General features: G+C 36.9%; 1 protein-coding gene across 1 annotated transcript in view; it reads left to right on the plus strand.

The window, feature by feature from the left end:
• The first annotated feature begins 424 nt into the window (after positions 1–424).
• CMC1 (C-X9-C motif containing 1) overlaps positions 425–20,965 on the plus strand; it is a 76,877-nt gene continuing 56,336 nt past the window's right edge. Inside the window, exon 1 of the mRNA XM_069473341.1 lies at positions 425–543. Within this exon, the coding sequence (XP_069329442.1) occupies positions 525–543 (19 nt within the window). The 5' untranslated portion in view covers positions 425–524. The remainder of the gene's footprint in view (positions 544–20,965) is intronic.

Consider the following 20,965-nt stretch of genomic DNA (forward strand, 5'->3'; position numbering starts at 1 on the left):
AACACACTTTTGTAAATGAATGAACATTAATGAAAAACAAATAAAGTAACGAGGTGATTCACTTGATTTGGTATGGGGGGGCGGGGCTCGGACCGTGATCTGGTCGCCAAGGGAGGCGCAGTCCCAAAGTAACTGCGGGTCCGGCTCCTGTCAACACAGAGCTGCCGCGGTTCCGCAACCCGGGACTCACGCTTCCCAGAGCCAGGGGGCGCGCGTCTGGAGATGGTCCCGCCCCAAGACGCGCGGAGCCACACCCCATTCCCCGGGGTCATTCTCTCCGCGAAGTCCATTCCACCGCCGAGTTACGGGATTGGGGGCGGGGCCAGGGGGCGCAGGCGCAATGGGAGGCGGAAGTAGGAAGTAGGGAGGGAGAGAGAAAGGGGCCTGGCCAGGCTGCGCGAAGGGTACCGCGCTCCTCCTCCGGTCGCGGGCGGGTTCCAGAGGCCGTACCTTGCGGAGGCTCCTCCCTTCCCCGCCCCCTATCCCAGAGCCGACACCGGCTGCCTTGTTCTCCGCCTGTCGAGATGGCACTCGACCCCGCAGGTATGGGGGCGGGAAGCGGGGTTCTGTTGAGGGGTCTCCACTTGGGTCTCGCTCCGCGGGCTGTGCGGGCTGGAGGCCGACCTGGGAAAGGTGCCGAGTTCTTGAGGTTCACCGCTTCCACAAATGTCCTGCGCCTGGCGGGCTTCTTTTCGTCCTAGGTCATCACCTGCTTATTTTGGGGGGTTTAGGGTTAGGTGAGCTTGGATTTGTTGTCTAAACTGTCGTCCATTTGTGACTTAAAAATATTTTCCTCTTTAACGCGCTTAGTCTCTTCGTTATCCTCTTGCCTCTTTGGGGCAGACTCTTTAACAATATCTCTTGTGGACACCCTTGCCCCAGAAGCATTTGCCTGTGCGTGCCAGTCACAATTTTACATTTGTTTTTGGAAGTTCAAAGGCCCCAAGTTCATCCTGAAGCCCAACTTAAAAACCACAGTTCAAAAGATCCATCACTGTGGCAAGAATGAGTTTCTTTGGAAAGGATCTCCAAAGTCTTGAAAGTAATTTTAACTTTCATGCTTCTACTCATTTCCTTTTGAAGCAATATGTTAGTTCCCTCGAATTCCTGTCCTTACGGAAGCTCACCTGTGTTATCTTTACTTTAGGCTGTTTATGTGAAGGTATAGATAGAGAACTTCATGTTTGGATGGAATGGTAATTAATCCAAAACATTTGTTTTATTTTATGGAAATGAAAATTAAAGACATTGGGGAGGTGAAATGGTTTCAAACCTTTGGAGATTCAGCATTGAAAAAGACATTTTCGAGGCTCTCAAGGAACATGAAAAATATGTGTAACACACAAATAATGTATTAGTTGAATACTTTATCTAGCTGAATATTCTCAGTTATCCAACAGTAATATGTGACATGGTAGGTTCTTCTATCTCCATTTTACAGATTAGGAAACTGAGGCTCAAAGAGGTTAAGTCTAGTCCAAGCAGGTAGTAGTAAAATCAGGGAGTACTCAAGTTTGAAGCATAAAGGAATTCTTGAACTCAAAATGGTCATATCAGTTTTGGGCTAGATAATTGGATTAGACTTTATGAAGCACTTGGCAATTGATATGGACTTTAAAGGATAGAATTTCCAGGTGTTGGAGTGGGAGAAGAGGCAGTAGCGAGGAGCAGAGGTGTAGGTAAAAGTGCACTGTGTGATTTTTAGTTTCAGGGTGAATAGCCTGATTTGGTTCATGGGGCTAGAAGGGATGGAAATGGGGGGTGGATAAGTTAAGGTTCAGATTGAAGCCCATATAATTCTGGTATTTCTGAACTGAAAGTGACCTTCAAAGTAACTCATACAAATGAGGAAACTGAGTAAAGACTTCCATATGTCTGTATTCGTGTTAGGCAAGGAAATTTAGAAAAAAAAAAAAATTCATACTTGCTGTCTTTACTTTCTTATCTTCCAGTTACTCTTAACCCACTCTAATCTTGTGGTGTACCCAAGAACACATAACTAATTGTTGGTAGAGGCAAGTCTGGATAGAACCCAGGTAATTTAATTTCCAGTTGAGCACTGTAGGCCATGACACCATTTGAGTATTTATTGACTAAACAGATACTTGATGTGCCCAGTATATGCCATGTGTTGTTCTAGGCCTTAGGCCCTAGTATATAGGACAAACAAGATTCTTGCTCCCAGTAGAGCTTATATTCTAGCAGTAGAAGAAAGAAAATGAACACCCCTCCCCCAACCATATACACACTTTTATAGACTGTAATAAACATTATGAAGAAAATAAGCAGTATCATGTAGATAGTGAAGAGAAGATTACTCTAGGCAGAGTGCTCAGTGAAGAGCTCTATGAGGACATGTCATTTGAGTTGGAATCTGAGGGATGAGAGAGAGCAAGCTCTGTGAAGAGCTAGGGAAAGAGTATGCTAGGCAGTCAAGTAGCAAATACTTAAAGTATTTGACTGGAATCTGGAAAGCAGGGATGAAAGCAATGGAAAATAAGAAAGTGAAGTCAACAAGTAAGATGTTTTCTAAATTGACTTGTCTGTCTAAATTTCAGAATAAAGTACATTGAAGTCAGCTTTTTTTAAATTTCATTTTTGTGTGGTTCGTAAGTTGACGCTTAGACTCCTGTTTTGATACGTTACTTGTTTTTTACAGTCCACAATGATATGTGCCCATAGCAAGTAGATGAGTGGACAGTTATGCCACATGAGTTTATATAGCAAAATCTGTCTTCCCATTGTTTTATGTTACATTTCTTGAAATCTTTATACAAGTTTGATTTTCATTTGACAGCAACTTTTGTGTAGCTTCATAGGGTCTATTTTCTTCAAGAAACTCCGAACCCAACCATGAAATGCAGGCTACATACTTATATGTAGTTTTATTTAAACTATTTTCCTTTTTTTTTTAAATTCAGGATATTATGGGGGGTATAAACATTTTGGTTACATGAAATGCATTTGCCTCACTCAAGCCAGGGCTACAAGCGTGTCCTTCCCCCATACAGTGTGCCCCGTTTCCATTAGCTGTGGAAATCTCCCACCTCCCTATGCCCACTATTTGACCAGCACCCAGTGAGTATTACTACTATGTGAGCACCTTAGTGTTGATCAGTTAGTACCAGTTTTATGGTGAATACCCATGGTGCATGTTTTTCCATCCTAGTGATACCTCACTTTGAAGGATGGGCTCAATCTCTATCCAGGATAATATAAGAGGTGCTAGATCACCATTTTTTTTTGTAGTTAAGTGGTATTCTGTGGTATACATGTACCTCATTTTATTAATCCACTCATGTATTGATGGACATGTGGGGTGTTTCCACATCTTTGCAATTGTAAATTGTGCTGCTGTAAACATTTGAGTGCAGATGTCTTTATTATAGAATGCCTTTTTTTCCTTAGGGTAGATGCCCAGTAGTGGAATTGCTGGATCAAATGGTATTTCTATTTTTAGCTCTTTGAGGTATCTTCAAATTACTTTTCACAGGGGTTGTACTAATTTGCAGTCCCACCAGCAGTTTAAGAGTGTTACAATCTCTCCACATCCATGCCAGCATTTGTTATTTTGGGACTTTTTTTTTTTTTTTTTTGAGACAGAGTCTCGCTCTGTTGCCCGGGCTAGAGTGAGTGCCGTGGCATCAGCCTAGTTCACAGCAACCTCAAACTCCTGGGCTTAAGCGATCCTCCTGCCCTCAGCCTCCTGAGTAGCTGGGACTACAGGCATACGCCACCAAGCCTGGCTAATTTTTTCTATATATATTTTTGGTTGGCCAGATAATTTTTTTCTATTTTTAGTAGAGACGGGGGTCTCACTCTTGCTCAGGCTGGTCTCGAACTCCTGACCTCGAGCGATCCATCCGCCTTGGCCTCCCAGAGTACTAGGATTACAGGCGTGAGCCACCACACCCGGCCTATTTTGGGACTTTTTGATAGAGGCCATTCTCACTGGAGTTAGGTGATATCTCATTGTAGTTTTGATTTGCATTTCCCTAATGGTTAGAGATGTTGAGCACTCAAAAAATAATTCTATGCTTCGTCTGGAACCAGAGAAGACCTCAGATAGCCAAAGCAATCTTAAGCAAAATGAACAAGTTGGGAGGTATCAGTCTGCCAGACTTCAATCTTTACTACAAGGCTAGAGTTTACCAAAATAGCATGGTACTGGCACACGAACAGAGATACAGACCTTTGGAATAGGATGGAGGTCGCAGATATAAAACCATCCTCATATTGTCATCTAATCTTTGACAAAGCAAACAAAAGTATACATTGGGGAAAAGAATCTCTATTCAATAAGTGGTGCTGGGAAAACTGGATATCCACCTCTCACCTCTCACAAAAATCAACACAGATTGGATAACAGACTTAAACCTAAGGCATGAAACCTTAAGAATTCTGGAAGAAAATGTGAGGAAGACTCTTAGATATTGGCCTAGGTAAAGAATTTATGAAGAAGACCCCCAAAGCAATCACAGTAGCAGCATAAATAAACAAATGGGACCTGATCAAATTAAAAAGCTTGGGGACAGCCAAGGAAACCGTCCTTAGCGTGAATAGACGGCCTACAGAATGAGAGAAAATATTTGCTTTCTACACATCTGATAAAAGGCTGGTAACAAGAATCTATATAGAACTTAAGAAAATCAACAAGAAAAAATCAAACAACGCATCAATAAATGGGCAAAGGATATGAACAGAAACTTTTCAAAAGAAGACAGGCTAATGGCCAGCAAACATATAAAAAAGTGCTATTTTCTTTTTTTTAATGTAGGGGTAATAACTCTGTAGGTGTATTAGCTGTAATTATGTTAATTATTTTCTCTTACAATTTAAATGCAGAGAGAAAAGGCTGAAGAGAATCCAAAACACCCCGGAAAAGTGGCTGTGAGGAGAGATTAAGCTATTAAAAAATACTGGTACCTGGGTTGCACTCCCAGATATTCAGATTTAATTTGTCTGAATAGGGCCCAAGTTGCCAACATTTAAAAACATTCTAGAGGTAGTCTAATGTGCACACAAAATAGAGGAGAACCACTGTTCTAAACTCTCCTAGTTTTATTTGACTTGTCCTTTAGTTTTGTTTTTCTGTCAGTCTAATCCCCCTATTCCTAGAGGAAATTCTCCCTACATCTTTTAGTTATAAATGGGGCCTTTGATCTCAATAGTAATGATTCAGAAATACACAGTATAACTTACACAATCTTATTCAAAGTTATAGCCTCTTTACCAGTTAATAACCCTTTCTACAAAGATTGTGTGTTTTAAAAATCCAGTGAAATTTAGGTGGTTAAAAATTTAAAAAGTTGTTTATTTCTAATGTAGAGCCTATGATTACCTATAGAAGCAATGTTAAAAGTGATGCTTATGAAAGTATAATTTTCAAAAAGGTAAAATTATCACTCATGCAAATACAAACTGAGTATATGTTGAAGATTTTCTTCAACTTATTAGTGAGAGAACCAGTAAGATGTAAAAATAAGTACAAAAAGCATTTGAGAAGCTAGATACATTGTCAGTTTCATAGATTGCTGTCTTAGATAAAAACTAATTAATTTACAACAGGGCCATAAGATGTAATCTTTGCAGTTATATTTCCAATAGTCCGAAATCATTTCTGTCTCTACTTGACAAAATTCTAGAAGTTAACCTCTGTCCCTAACAAGTTGTAAAATAGCCCAATAATCAAAAATACTGAAAGAACACTCAGTTATGCCTTTACCTATTGCCATGTTCCAGAGAAGTTTTGGGACGTGATTGTATTGACAGCCCTCAGAACCTGGTCTGGATAATTTTGATTTTTTACTTTCTCTACTAACTAGAAGTGGTTCCTTTCTCCCTCCTTTTTCTTCTACTTTTCCTCCATTTTAGCAGGATAGGAGGTTTTTCTTCCATCCCTCAATTAGCATGGGTTCATTCTCTACTTTTGCACAGTGGGGCAGTGGTAGCCTAAAGGAAGTTTCTGTAATCAAGTTTGTGTGTGTATGTATCTGTGTGTCCCTCCTTTGCAGTTTTGTTCTAGGAATCTGATAAGGGAAGGAAAATGCAGCAGGGATAGGGCTCGGGGTGGAAAGTGGAATGAGAATGTCATGACATTTCATGAGAGGGTGTTTAAGGTGTATTTGTCTTGGGAGGATGTCATTATGGCTACTCTTGGAGTATTCGGGATGCAGGGGTTCTTTTAGTGGTTCCTATGTGGATGTAGGTAGATTAGCTTTAGGGGTACTAGCATTTATATTTACTGGAAAATTTTACTTTTTAATTTAAACATATGAACAGATTTGAAGGATCTTTTTTCCGAGTGTTATATGATTAATACGTAAAAAGTTATGGAGCTGATTCGAAAAATTTTGATTTTATTATTGCCTCTATATCTCTAGACTCAGAGTATCTTCTTAGACATAAATTATATTGGTGGTTTGGAACTTAAAAAAAATGTTTAACATCTGTATTTTCTATGTTTCTAAATTAAAAGTGTATTTGCCATAGAAAGTGCATTGGTTTTGTCTCACTAGATTAGTTTAACAACCTTCTGATGAGTTGCTCTGTGAAATATGAAAAACACTGGCTTAAGCAAAGAACCTAAGAAAGGAGAATTAGATCAAAGAGGAGTGTGTGCCGTGCATGGAAGCAGAGGGATTTCAGTTGTGAATCATGAAATGTGCTATAAACCACTTCAAGGAATTTGAATTTTATACTAAGAACAGTGGAAAGACACCACAAGTTTTTAGGTAAGGAGTGACAAATAGAACTTTCCTCATTCTTTGTTGATTTGATTTTTGTTTAGATTGATTGAGGGTAACCTCAATCCCAGCCGAATATTGCACACGTGGTGATGTGCCTATTCCAGGGTATCACATTTGGAGGCACATGATCTCTGTCTGTCTCTCACAGGCGATGTTAATTTTGATCACCACTCAATGTTTTTCTCCATTTCTTTGCTGTTTTTTTCTTTTGCAATTAATAAGTAAGCTGTTAGAAGGCCATTTAAGACCATGTAAATATCTGCTCATCAAATACTCTCCTTTGATTTAGCATCCACTGATGATTTTTGTCTGATTCAGTCTTTCCCACAATGGTTGCAAAATGATGATTTTTCTACCTCCAGCACTCCTTCCTCATTTACTAGATTGTTCTTGACATTTTGTGGTAAGCAAGAGATCGCTTTGTTTCCTATTCATTTATTTATGGATTTACTATTGGTATTATGGGTAAGGACTCATGAATTCCTATTTTTTCAATGGTTTATACTTTGTTAATGTACGTAATTAATTTTTGTGCTCCAATTTTCCAAGATTTGGCCAGTGAGAGTTTCTCCAAGCTAGCTTCTGGATCCTTGTGATATGCTCTCATCATTTTTTTTGAGCATCTCCTTTTTTTCATCACACAAGATAGCACCGGCTCATCTTGTACCTACCGTGGCTGATGCACAGAATTAGTTATTTCTCTGATAAGCCCTGTTTCCTTTTATTTGGGCATAGTATTAGAGAATAAGATCTGGTCACTAGGTCTGGGTACCACTTGGGTGTTTTATATGCAAGTAATTTATTAATAGACTACCCTTAGGAAAAAACATGTAAGAGAATAAGGGAAATAGGGGAGGGAAAGGGAAGAAGCTGAGCAAGGTTGTGGTTTTAGGGAAGGGTAGTCTTAGCCTAATCGGCCCTGGTGCACCACAAAGTATAGTTTATTCTGCCTTAGAGGCAAGGTAGTTGGCCTTTTGTGCCATCTGTCAGTCATTGGTTACTGTAGGAGTTGGGAGTGTGGATCAGCTTGGAAAACTGCAAAGGACTACCATGCCCAAGGGCAATCCTGAGAAGGTTGTGAGTGTGAATGCTCTAACGCTCTCTGCTACGGGAGGGATAGCAGCTCTGTCCTAAAAATAATTTGTCCGATTCTAGTAGGGGTCTTAGTTTGGATAGTGAGAGTTTGGGTAGTGATAGATCAGATAGGGTGGGGTACTTACACACTTGTACAGTGGTCCCCAACCTTTTTGGTACGAGGGACTGGTTTCATGGAAGACAAATTTTTCCACGGACCGTGGGGAGGGGATGGTTTCGGGATGATTTGAGTACATTACATTTATTGTGCAGTCAAACCTCTCTGCTAATGGTAACCTCTATTTGCAGCTGCTCCCCACTGCTAGCATCCCTGCCTCAGCTCCACCTGAAATCATCAGGCATTAGATTCTCATAAGGAGCAGGCAACCTAGATCCCTCACACGTGCAGTTTACAGTAGAGTTTATACTCCTATAAGAATCTAATACTGCTGCTGATCTGTCAGGAGGCAGAGCTTAGGCACTGATGTGAGCAATGGGGAGTGGTTATAAATACAGGTGACGCTTTGCTCACTTGCTCGCTGCTTCCTTCCTGCTGTGTGTCCCAATTCCTAATAGGCCACAGACCAGTTCCTAACAGGGGTTGGGGACTGCAGCACTTGCATACATACATGCTGATATGTATCCTGCATCCAATAAAGCATCATGGGGTCGTGGTCAAAAAGTTTGAATAAAATTGGCCTAAGATATACCTAAGATAGGCCACGCTGTGGGTATTTTTTTTTTTTTTTTTTTGTCTTCTAGGCCACTGTACATGCTGTTCCCTCTAGAATTTTCCCTTTCTTCCCTATCCCCACATCTGTCTGATCCTTGTTCATTTTTCACACCTCTCTTTAAAGTCAGTTTCATAGGGTGTTTTCCCTGATTGTCACCACCTCCTAGTCTTTCAAATTTTTTTTTTAATATTTAGAATTTTTTAAAAAACCTACCAAAATATCATAACCTGTGTATAGAGTTTTTTCTATTCTAGATGTGAAGTCTTTTTCTTAACAAATAAAAAGAAACCTACAGATGTGATATTTCTGTATACAATAAACAATTTGAGAGAGAAAGAAAAACATGACTTGGAGACTGGGAATATTCTACCTGTGTAATAAACAGTAAATATTTTTCATATGATTTTACCTGTTTAACTAAATATATCAGAGATCAGATGACCAGAAAGGATAGGCCAGCTAACTTCACCAAAAGTCTAGAAAATCGCTCACTATCCCCCAGGGAGGCAGTGCACTGTTGTGGAATCAACACCAAATTTGGTATTTAGTAGAACTGACTTCTTATTTCAGACTTCATTAATCTATTCTAAAGGACATAATGTGAGGGTTGAGGTTGAGAGGTAGGGACAGTGAGATATGTCAGATAACTGCTAAGGTTGCTTCAAGTCTTAAACTTTTATGATTCTAAATTCTTATCATTGGTCTTAAGGGGTTCTTGACTCAACACAGAAAAAAATAACTTCAAGTTTATGTTTCATTGACTGGATTAGTATCATTATTTTTGTTTAGGGGCATTAATAGCATATGTGTAAAAATCTGTTTTTAGATGTCACAAATATGAGAAGTTTTACCTTGTACTTTATATGAGTGGACCAGAATTGTACACTGTTAACCAAATTAACCTCCGCCACAAACCCCTATTAGATTTTTAGATTTTTAAGTAAGAAGATTGAGGGGAAAATTTTTTCAGAACCTGGTGTTTAGTGTCCTTCATTGTGTTTTGCTAAAGAACTGTTACTGGGAGACTTTTACAGATCAAAAGGTATGTTAATTTTCTAAACATGATTAATTGGAACGTAGAGTGTCAAATGTTTGCGCTGCAGAATAAGAAAGCTTGCTTGTCTTATTCATTATCGTATCCACACTCTCTAGCATGATGATTGGTATATAATAGGTACATAATAAATATTTAACAATATCTGTAGCTATCAAATACCAAAACTTTTAAATATATATCACTTGTTAAACAGTTTCATTGCATATTTGCCATATGCTAGGAATTAAAAGGAGTTACAAAGATGAGTTAGATATGGTCTCTGACCTCATTAAACTTAACTTTTTCATGCAGTAGTTCTTAATGTAGCTGCATGTTAGAATTACCTGGGGAGCTTTTAAAAATACATTGGTAGTAGCCCAATGTTTCTGGTTTGGGGTGGGGCCCAAGCATCAGAATTTTTAAAGCCCTCTCAGGTGGTTCTTCGATACAGCCAAAGTTGAGAACGTCTGGTACCAAAATCTGTCTTAGTCAGTTTGAGCTGGCACAACCAAATGCTATAGACTGGGTGACCCACACGATATCGATTGGGTGGCTTAAACAACAGATATTTATTTTCATACTGTAGTGGAGGCTAGGAAGTCTAAGATCAAGGTGCCAGCTGATTTGGTTGCTGGGGAGGACTCTTTTCCTGACTTGCATATGGCAGTCTTCTCTCTGTGCCCTCACATGGTAGAGAGAGAGAGAGCACGAGTGAGCTCTTTACCTCCTATAAGGCCACAAATCCTATTGGATTAGGGCCCCACCCTTAAGACCTCATTTAACCTTAATTACCTCTCTAAAAGCACTATTTCCAAAGACAGTCACGTTGGGGATTGGGCTTCCACATGTGAATTTGGGGGAGGGTGGACACAATTCAGCCCATACCAACCGTTGATCTAGCAGGAGAAGAAGATTGCATATGTAGTGTGTGTGTGTGATTCTGATGGTGCAGGCAAAATCTTGGGGTTAGAGAAAGGAGAAATCACTTTCAGGTGCCAGGGATCAGGGAGAATTTTGAGATAGAGAATTGAGTTGGATTTTAAATAAATAAACTTTGATTTAAAAAAGTAAGAGGTAGAAGATGGAAAATAAAGACGAAGATTGAACTGGAGTTCGGCTTTACCAGTTATTTGCTGGATAATGCTGCAAGATTGCTTTGAGCTCTCTGCATCTTTGTTTTTCCATACCTGCTTCTAAATGACATGATGTTTGTAAAACAGTTCCTTCCACCATTCTTTCCTTCCTTCTGCACATATCTGTTGTGCTCTTTCTGTGTACTCTATAAATATCAGCTGATTTTTTTTAGGTAAGGAGGATAACATAAGCACCAGGATGGCAAAATGAAGGTTTAAGTTGTAGAAAATTGAAGTTGGAATTGAGATCTTGGTGGGACTTGAAAATTACCAGTAGATAGTTGCTAATGTGGACAAAGTAAAGTCAGAGATGAAGATGAGCACTGAGAACTCAGCATCATAAATGCCATCTTTAAAGATAGAACCTTGTGGGATTGTCACAAGAAGAGTAAGAGCAGATACTACCTTGTTTATACTTTTTCTAGTATTGTTACCTTTGTTCAAGGTATTTTTGAGACTTTTAAAAAAATTTCCTTCAGATTCTACAGTACGTTAACCTTAATGTCCTCATTTTGGCAAATCTTTGTTCTGAAAGTGAATTTGAATTTTAGCCACAGGTTAGCCAGAGACAATCTGGTAAAGGTGGTAGATGATCATCCTGGGAAATGGTACCTCTGCCATGTTAGTCCATTTTGTGTTGCTGTAAACGAATACTAGAAGCCTAGGAATTTATAAAGAGGTTTATTTAAGAGATGTGTTTAGCTCATGGTTCTATACAAGAAGCATGATGCTATTTCTGTTCAGCTGTTGATGAGGGCTTTTGTGCTGTGTCAAAACATGGTGGAGAAGGTCAGAGGGGAAGTGGGTCTGTGCTAAGAGGGACCAAACCCAGAGGCGTTCTGGTTTTATAACAACCCATCCTCTCGGGCACTAATCCATTCCACTGAGAACCAATCCAGTCTTGCAAGAGCAAGGACTGGCTCTCTATCCCTAGAAGGGCACAAAGCCATTCATGAGGGATCGGGTCATCCCCATGACCCAAACACCTCCCTCCTAGGATGCACCTCCCAACATCACTACACTGGGGATCAAATTTCAACATGAAATTTTGTGGGGACAAACATCACATCCAAACCATAGCCCCTGCTCCCTCACTCCCCCCAGTAAAGTTATATTATGGAACTGGTTTTCATGTTTACTTAGACTGGCTCTGAAGGCCATACCAACAAAGATGATATGATTTAAGCACAGGCTGAATCTTTGAAATAAGTGAGTAACCTCTCAATATAAAAATAATTTCCTTACCGCATTATCAGAGTAGTACATTTTCTTTATAGAAATCTTATGAAATATCATAAGATAAAGAAGAACCAGTGGAGATAGAGTAGACAAAGGTATTGAGAAACATTTATAGTGTTGAAAATATTCTACCATCGTCTAGATGTATAAGAGAGAAAAAATAGTTAGGCAGTGTATTGCTAAGACGGGCCACAGGCATCCTGTCATTTATTCCTTTCTCAGGTATGTGCTTCTGTTCCCATAACACTGCTGATCTTCTACCAGATATCAGTGGGAAATTGTGGTTGTATGAAAAGGTAATCTCAGAGTTTTACCAAGTAAAGTAAATGTGAAACTTGTTCATTTAAGAAATTATGGCCACAATGGAGGTTGCAGCACATTTCTAAAATTGGCAGGTCTTATTGCATAAGTTGATTTCCTGCTTTGGTATACTTTTAGATTTGTTGTCCTTTTCTAGGTTCATCTTGGGTAAAGCAATGTGGGTGGAGGAGGAAGTTTTCACACCTAGCAATCTGCAGAATCTGAGGTCCAAGAAATAGGTGCTGTTGGGAAATGGGCACAGCTAGTGTGAACAAGGTGGTTATTAACAGAGAAAGCTGATAGGGCGAAGATGGTCGGATGAAGCATACTGTTGTGGGATATGGGTGGTATTTGACCCAGAAGCTAAGCAGAAATAGGCACATCTTCCTCATTGATGTACTTTTGTATTTTTAAGAGTTTGAGCTTATACCAAATTAGATTGCTACTGATTGACCTAATACGTGATGTTTACTCTTTTTGAATGTGTTTTTCAGCGAACTGACAAATTGCTCCTTTTGCTCTTTTTTAAATAATTTTTCCATGGTAGGAAGCAGAATCAGAATTCCCTTTGACTTTACTTTCTGATTTAAAATGAGAACTATGAAGTTTTGAATTTTGCTTCTTCAAAGTAATGCTTCTGAAACATAGTCTTAACTGTCTAAGCATTGTTTCTGTGTTTCAGCATAACCGCGGAAACTCACTTAACTTTATTTGCTGAAGTCCCCTTAAATAGGCCACCACCTTATATGCATGCATGTAACCTGGAAGGTTTGGGAACCAGGTTACATGGTCTTGGCATTGCCACTTTATCACTTTATCTGAGGTTGGGCCATTTCACCTCTGTGAGCTTCCACTTTTTTATCTGCAAAATGGAATCAAAATACTCACCTGAGAAGGCTGTCATGAGGACTATGCATTCATTCATTGCCCTGATCTTCTTGTTTCACAGCCAGAGACAGGCCAGAGCACTGGGGGGTGGGGGTGGGGTGGGGTGAAAGCCTCTCCTACTATTGATTTCCTTCTTGTTTTTGTGTTGTCAATTCAAGTATGGCTTGAAGGGAAGAAGGTGAAAGGAATGCTGATCCTCACTGTATTAATTTTCTCATTCTGAGACCTTTCTCCCCCCACCCCCTTCCTCGTTTTACACTATCATTGTAGCAAGACGGTATGAACAAATTAGCAAGAACATGAAAATCTGGTCATGAACATCCATATCTTTGTGCTGTTGAGAACTGGAGTATGCCTGGCTTCCTGATGTGAGGTGCTTAGTGAGAACTAACAATCGAGAACTCCGGTCTTACTGTATTGTACAGACCATCTGCGTGGGGTTCTTGGTAGCTAGTAAAGAGGGACCTAAAGACAGAAACTGTTGCTAATGAGAACACTGTTGCAGATTTATTACAAGCGTTTTTTCTTTGGAGTAAACAGTAGCACCAAAATGTCTTCAGGAACAATTATTGTAAGTAGGAAATAAAAAAAAAAAGTGGCATTACGTAAATAAAAATCAAATTAGTTAAACTAGAACATTTTCATTATTGAAAAGGCATACCTTGCCCTTCGTGTGTTACATTCTTTCCTCTGAAAGATTCTGTAATATTCTGATTTGCTTCACTGTTATCTTTGTAGATTCATAGCAAATGCTGTTGTCAGTAGCCTTATAATCTAGCGCTGCCATATTGCAAGAATACATGAGCCCCAAAGCAAAATCTGAGCTAACAAATTCCGCCAGTGAAAAAGGTGAAAATTGACTTTCAGGTGATGATAGAATGTTGAGAAGTTAGAGCTTTGGAAATTTTCCCTGGTGTTGTTATCCTGATTCTTTATCTTGGTATAAATTTATGTGACTATATAGCATCAGACTTTCAAAATTTGATTTTTATATTTGCAAGCTTTTGTACAAATATATTTAATATAACATATATGTACCAGATTGGCATTAAGGGAATCGCTTTGTAATTTAATGAATAAAAAGTGACATCTATAATATTTGTAGTGTTGAAGATAGCTTTGAAATATTTATATTATATATAATTATAATTAACTAATATTAATAATTGATATTTAGTGGTATGCTATAAAATAGGAAAATATTTAGCAGAATTATGTATTTTAAAGTCATTATCTGATTCAACACCAAGAGCTTGAGAAATCAAAATGAGTATTTATTTAATTCTAGAATTATTTCTTTGCCTAGGAGATTTTACAAGAATGAACATAAGAAGTCTTTCAAGCCATTTTAAATATGTGTTTGATAGGAGTATTAGAACTTTGAAGTCATAATGTAAGTAAACTTCTATTACAATTTATTTATGGAAAAATGGATCAGTATTACAAAGCTATGTCTGTATTTAAGGAATTGATTCAAAATAATGTTGTCTACGACCTTTGCAAGATTTGTAGAGCAAAGAGTAGATTCATCAGGATGAATGATAAATCATGAGTTATCTAGATTAAATAAATCATAAATAAGTTATATAGATTAAAACTATGTACATAAAAGGAAAAGGTAACATTTTGAAATTGGTTTTATAAAATAGATCAGTATATCACAATGTCTTCTAAATTTGTTCAGTAATTACACTGTTAATTATTTATGCCTAATTATGATTTAGGCTGTAGGCAAGGAGAAAAGGAATTTGTGGAGATAGTCTCAATTTTATGATGTTCTCTTCAAGTAGACATGACTTTTTCGCTCTATGAGATGTCTCATAGTGACTTTAAATTTAGCATTTCCACAACTGAATTCCTGTCTTACCTGGTCTTTCTTTTGTATTCCCTGTCTCAATGAGTGGTCACATTTTAGTTGAAGACAGAAAATTGGGAGCCCTCCTTGAATCATCCCTTTCCCTCAGCTCCTTTAGGTCCCACCAATCCTGTAGGGCCTCCCTCTGAATCTGGCCTTTTCTCTCTATCCATACTTCTAGTTCCCTCTGTAAGTTCAGTGTTGGTTCCCCCGCCCCCATTTTTTGACAGTTTCTGGCAAAGCAAAGTAAATAGAAAACATAAATAAATAGTATAGCAAAGAAGTCAGCAAACTATGGCCTGTGGGCCAAATCTGGTAAGGCCTTCAAGGTAGGAATGGTTAGTAACATTTTTAAAGTGTTTTTTTTGTTTGTTTGTTTGTTTTTAATAAAGAATATACATGACAGATACGGTATGTAGCTTGCAAAGTTTAAAATATTTACACTGTGGTCCTTAACAGAAAAAGCTTGTCTACCCCTGACATAGGCAATGAAAATTGGGGTAGAATTACAGGTGTGGTAAAGAGAAAAAAAATCATGTGAATACCTTCATATCATTATTTGGAAAATTTGGATGAACTAGATAGTGTCCTTGAGAAATATAAACTTGCTAAAACTGCACCAGACTCAATATAAACTGAATAATAAATAAAAAGCCCTTAAAAAAATTTGAAGTAGTGGTTAAAACTCACTTTGGATCGGTGTATCATACATGCATACACATATACACCCCAGAACCCAAGCCTTGGTAGGTGGTGTATCGGTCAGGGTTCCACCAGAGAAACAATCAGTGGGAGGAAAAAAAAAAAAATAATACGTGTGTGTGTGTGTGTGTGTGTGTATCTGTATGTGTGCATAATATATATTGAGAGAGTTATTGTAAGAAATTGGCTTAAGTGATTGTGGAGGCCAGCTGGGCAAGTCCAAAATGTGCAGGGTGGGGCAGGCTTGGAACTCTTGGTCATGAGCTAAAGTTGTAGTCAGCAGGGGGAATTCTCCAAGAAAACTTCACTTCTGCTTTTATGGCTTTTCAATTGATTGAATCAGGCCTACCCAAATTATCTTGGAGAATCTTCTTTACATAAATCTGCAAAATACCTTCACAGCAACATCTGGATTATTGTTTGATTGAGAAACCGGAGACTGTAACCTAGTCAAGTTGACCCATAAAAGTGACCCTCACAGGTGGTTTCTATCAAACTTTCAAGGTACTGATGATAATCTTTACTTTTTATACACAGTGTTCTGGAGAATATAAAGGGAGAGAATGGTCCCTAATTTATTGTTTAAGTAGTGTAACTTTGACACCAAAACAATGCAAAGACAAGACAGGAAAGTCATAGGCAAATCTCAACATGAAGATAACTGACAAAAATTCTAAGCAAAATTTGAGCATCCAAGACAGGGGTCCTACGAGTTGTTATTAACTACTTTTCTAAAGGACATAGCCAGTAAGAATTAAAAAAGAAGATACAAAACTGACCCTGTGATTGTCTACGTAGAAATTGAAAGAGAATCTACTGTTAAATTACAAAAATTAATGAGAGAGATAAGTAAGGTTGTGTTGGTTATAAGGACAATATAAAAAAATCAGTTGAACCTGTAAACTGGCAGTAAATAATTACATGTTATTTATGAAAAGATACCTTTACCAGTAGAGACAAATCTAATAAAAGATGAATAGTATCTTTAAGGAGAAAATTATAAATCTTCTTATCTATTTATCTACTTCTAACAGTTATGTGTTAAAATTTCCCATCATGAGTGTAGATTTATTTCATTTTTTAAGTTAAGCTATTTAAATTAAGGTAAAATATACAGTAAAATATACAGATCTTAAGTGAGTTTTCATAAGTGTATACATCCCAATCAAAACATTATCAGAAAGTACTCTTCTCAAACTTCCAGAGACAACTGCTGTTCTAATTTTTATCACCATAGATTAATTTTGCATGTTCTTGAATCATGTATGTGTCTTGTGTCTGGTTTCTTTTGCTTAACAAATGTTTTTGAGATTCACCCATTTTGAGTGTTTCAGTAATGTCCTACTGTAGTTGTAGTTTATCAGTAGTAGTATTATTGCTAAGTAATTTTAGGCTATTATGAATAATGCTTCCATAAACAGACTTGTACAAATTGTCTTCTGGTCGTCTGTTTTCATTGACCCATAAAACTGACCATGATAGGTGGTTTCTACCAAACTTTTGAGGATCTGATGATAATTTTTACCTTTTATACACAGTGTTCTGGAGAATATAAAGGGGGAGAATGGTCCCTAATTTATTGTTTAAATAGTGTAACTTTGACACCAAACCAATGCAAAGATAAGACAGGAAAGTCATAGGCAAATCTCAACATGAAGATAACTGACAAAAATTCATTCTTTCTGGACGTATGTTTTTCTTGCATAAATGAACACCTAGCAATAGAACATATTTAACTATATAACTCAACAGTTTTCCAAAGTAGTTTATCATTTCACAGTCTCACCAGTAATATATGAAAGTTTCAGATGTTCCACATTCTTTCCACCATTTGGTGTTGTCTGTGTTTTTAATTTTAGTCATTCTGGTGGGTGTGAAATGATATAAGGGGTTTCATTTGTGTCTTATTAATGATCCATAATTTTGAGCACCTTTTCACATACGTATTTATAATCTGTGTATCTTCTGTAAAGTGTCATTCAAGTCTTTTGCCCATTTTTTATTGAGTTTTTTTTGTCTTTGTTACTGATATGTAGGAATACTTCATATATGCTGGACTCAAATCTTTTGTCGTATATATATTATAGTGAACTTTTTCTCTTTGTGGCTTGCCTTTTAGTTTTCTTAATGGTTGTCTTTGATGAACAGATAATTTTATACTTGGTGAAGTAAAATTTATAATTTTTAAAATTTCTGTTTGGTGCCTTGTGTCTCTTTTTAGAGACCTTTGTCCACTCGAAGGAATTGAAGTTTTTTGTTCTTGTTGTTTAAAAGTTTTAGTTTCTACATTTAGGTTCCATGGCAAGTTAATTTTTGTGGTTACTGTGAAGTAGGGGTTGAAAGGTTCAGGTTGAATTTTTTTTATGTTTATACAGTTGTTCTGCCACCATTTGTCGAAAATACTTTTATGTCTTCACTGACTGCCCTTGGTATATTTGTTAATAAATTAATTGTATATATGTGGAAGTATTTCTGGACACTTTTGTTACATTACTCTATTTGATTATCCTAATTATACCAATACTACACCACTTTGGTTGCTGTAACTTTGTAATAAGACTTGAAATCAGATAATTGTTGCAAATCAATCAAATTTGTTCTTCTGTTGTAATGTTGTTTTGGCTATTCTAGGTCCTTTGCTCTTCCCTATATATTTTTTGATTTTTTTGTTAGAACTTTATTTTGTAATAATTTAATGCTTATAAGGAACTGCTTATAAGGAAAATAGTACAGTTTCCACGCACCCTTTTCCCAGCTTTTTCTAATGATGCTATCTTACTTAGCCATAGTACATGTATTGTCAATGAGTGTGATATTTCACTCAAAAAGACAAAAATTGATATTGGAGTGGACAAAGACCTTACTTTCTTTAATATATAAAGCACTGTTATACATGCACTACATAAACATATACAGTATATCTGTGATATTTCCTAAAGGAATATTAGGAAAAAATGTCAAAAAAAGCTCCTTTTAGGGCAAAAATGAAAAAAAAAGGCTGAGACACACTCCTATAATTAATTGTAAAGAAGGAAGCCAGGAATTGGCATTGAATAATACTGTTGAGTGAGGTACTTGTCTTAGTCAAATTTCAGTACTTTTTACACGTACTTTTTTTTGTTTGTTCAATAGTAATATGACATTTTATCATATGTGAACATGTGAGAAACTGTGACCACAATCACCATACAGAGCTCTTCCATCACCACAAAGAATATCCCTTCTGTTACCCCTGAATAGCTACACCTTTTCTCCAACTCTGACTACTGGCAACCAATGATCTGTTTTTGATCACTGTAATTTTGTTATTTCAAGAATGTTATGGAAGTGGAATCATATGATATGTACCCTTTGAGATTATCTTTTTTTAATTCAGCCTGTTCCCCTTGAGATCCATCCAAGTTGTTGTGTATCAGAAGTTCATTCTGTTTTATTGCTGAGTAACGTTTAAGTGTCTGGATGAACCATTGTTTATTTATTCAACTGTTGAAGGAGTTTTGCCTTATTTCCGGGTTTGGGCTATTACAAAGAAAACTGCAGTGAACATCTATGTACAGATTTCTATGTGAACCCAAGTTTTCATTTCTCTAGGATAAATACCGAAGAGTGTATTTACTGGGTCATATGGTAAGTCTGTGTTTAACTTTATAAGAAATTATCTTCCAGAGTGGCTATACCATTTTATGTTCCCAACAGAAATGTATGAGAGATCCAGTTGCTCTGCATTCTTGTTAGCATTTGATATTATCATATTTTTAAATTTTATCCATTTTAATAGGTCTTTAGTGGTATTTCTTAGTAACTTTAATTTGAATTTCCCTAATTGCTAATGATATTGTACATCTCTTCATATGTTTAATTTTCTATCTGTGTATCCTTTTTGGTGTAGTATCTCTTCAAGTCTTTTGCCCATTTCTAATTGAATTGTTGTTTTCTTACTGTTGAGTAAGAAGGCTTTATATATTCTGGATACAAGCCTTTTGTCACATATGAGATTTTTTTCTTCGTCTGTGGCTCATCTTTTTATCTTCTTAATAGGGATTTTCATGGGCAAGAGTTTTTAATTTTGATGAAGTCTAATTCATTGATTATATTTTTTAAGGATCATGTGTTTGGTATCATATATAAGAACTCTTTGCCTAACTCTAGGTCAGGAAGATTTTCTCCTATGATTTTTTCTAGAAGTTTTTTTTTTTAACATTTTATTTTGAAATAATTATATACTCACATGAAGTTGCAAAAAATACTCTATAGAGTCTTGTGTATCGTTTGCACAGCTTTGCCAATTGGTGACACCTTATGTAAGTGTAGTACTATATCAAAACCAGGAAATTTAAGGTGAAACTACAATACTGTTAACTAGATTATAGACCTTTTCAGTTTTCACCAGGTTTTACGTGAACTTATATGTGTGTGTATATATAGTTCTATGCAATTTTATTCCATATTGCTGTTCTTATAGGGGAAGCATTCAGTGTTTTACCATTAAGTACGATGTTAGCTATGGGATTTTCGCAGATGCTCTTCATCAGGTTAAAGAAGTTCCCTTCTATTTCAAGTTTATTAAGAGTTTTTTTTTTTTTAAATGAATGTGTGTTGAATTTTATCCTGTCTTTTCTCTGCATCAGTTGATAATGATTGTATCATTTTCCTGTTTTAGACTGTTAATATGATGGATTACATTGATTGAACTTCAAATAGTGAACCAGCCTTGCATTTCTGGAATAAATCCAGTTTGGTTGTGATGTATTTTTCTTTTTATATGTTGCTGGGTTTGATTTGTTAATATTTTGTTGAGGATTTTTGCATCTGTGTTCAGGGGGCATAGTGGTCTATGGGTTTTGTGTGCATGTGTTTTTTTTTTTTGTAAATACTGATTTTGCTTTTGGTTTAAGTGTAATGCTGGCCTCATAAAATGTGTTGGCAAGAGACTGTAGAATTAGTATGATTTGTTCTTTGAATATTTTGTAGAATTTGCTAATGAAACCATCTGGGCCATTTTTATTGATCTTTCTGAAAACAAGTTCCAATTTAATTGATTATCTGTTTTCTGTTGTCAATTTTATTGATTTCTGGTCTTTATTATTTTCTTGTTCTTACTTTAGGTTCATTTTGTCCTTTTTCTAGTTTTGTCAGCTTAGATTATTAGTTTCAGACTTTTTTCTACTATGAACATTTAATTGCTACAAATTTTTCTATGAGCACTGCTTTACCTTTCTTTGTATTACAAATTTTTATATGTTGTATTTTCATTT

This window comes from Eulemur rufifrons, chromosome 7 (assembly GCF_041146395.1).
Source record: "Eulemur rufifrons isolate Redbay chromosome 7, OSU_ERuf_1, whole genome shotgun sequence".
Taxonomy (NCBI): Eukaryota; Metazoa; Chordata; class Mammalia; order Primates; family Lemuridae; genus Eulemur; species Eulemur rufifrons.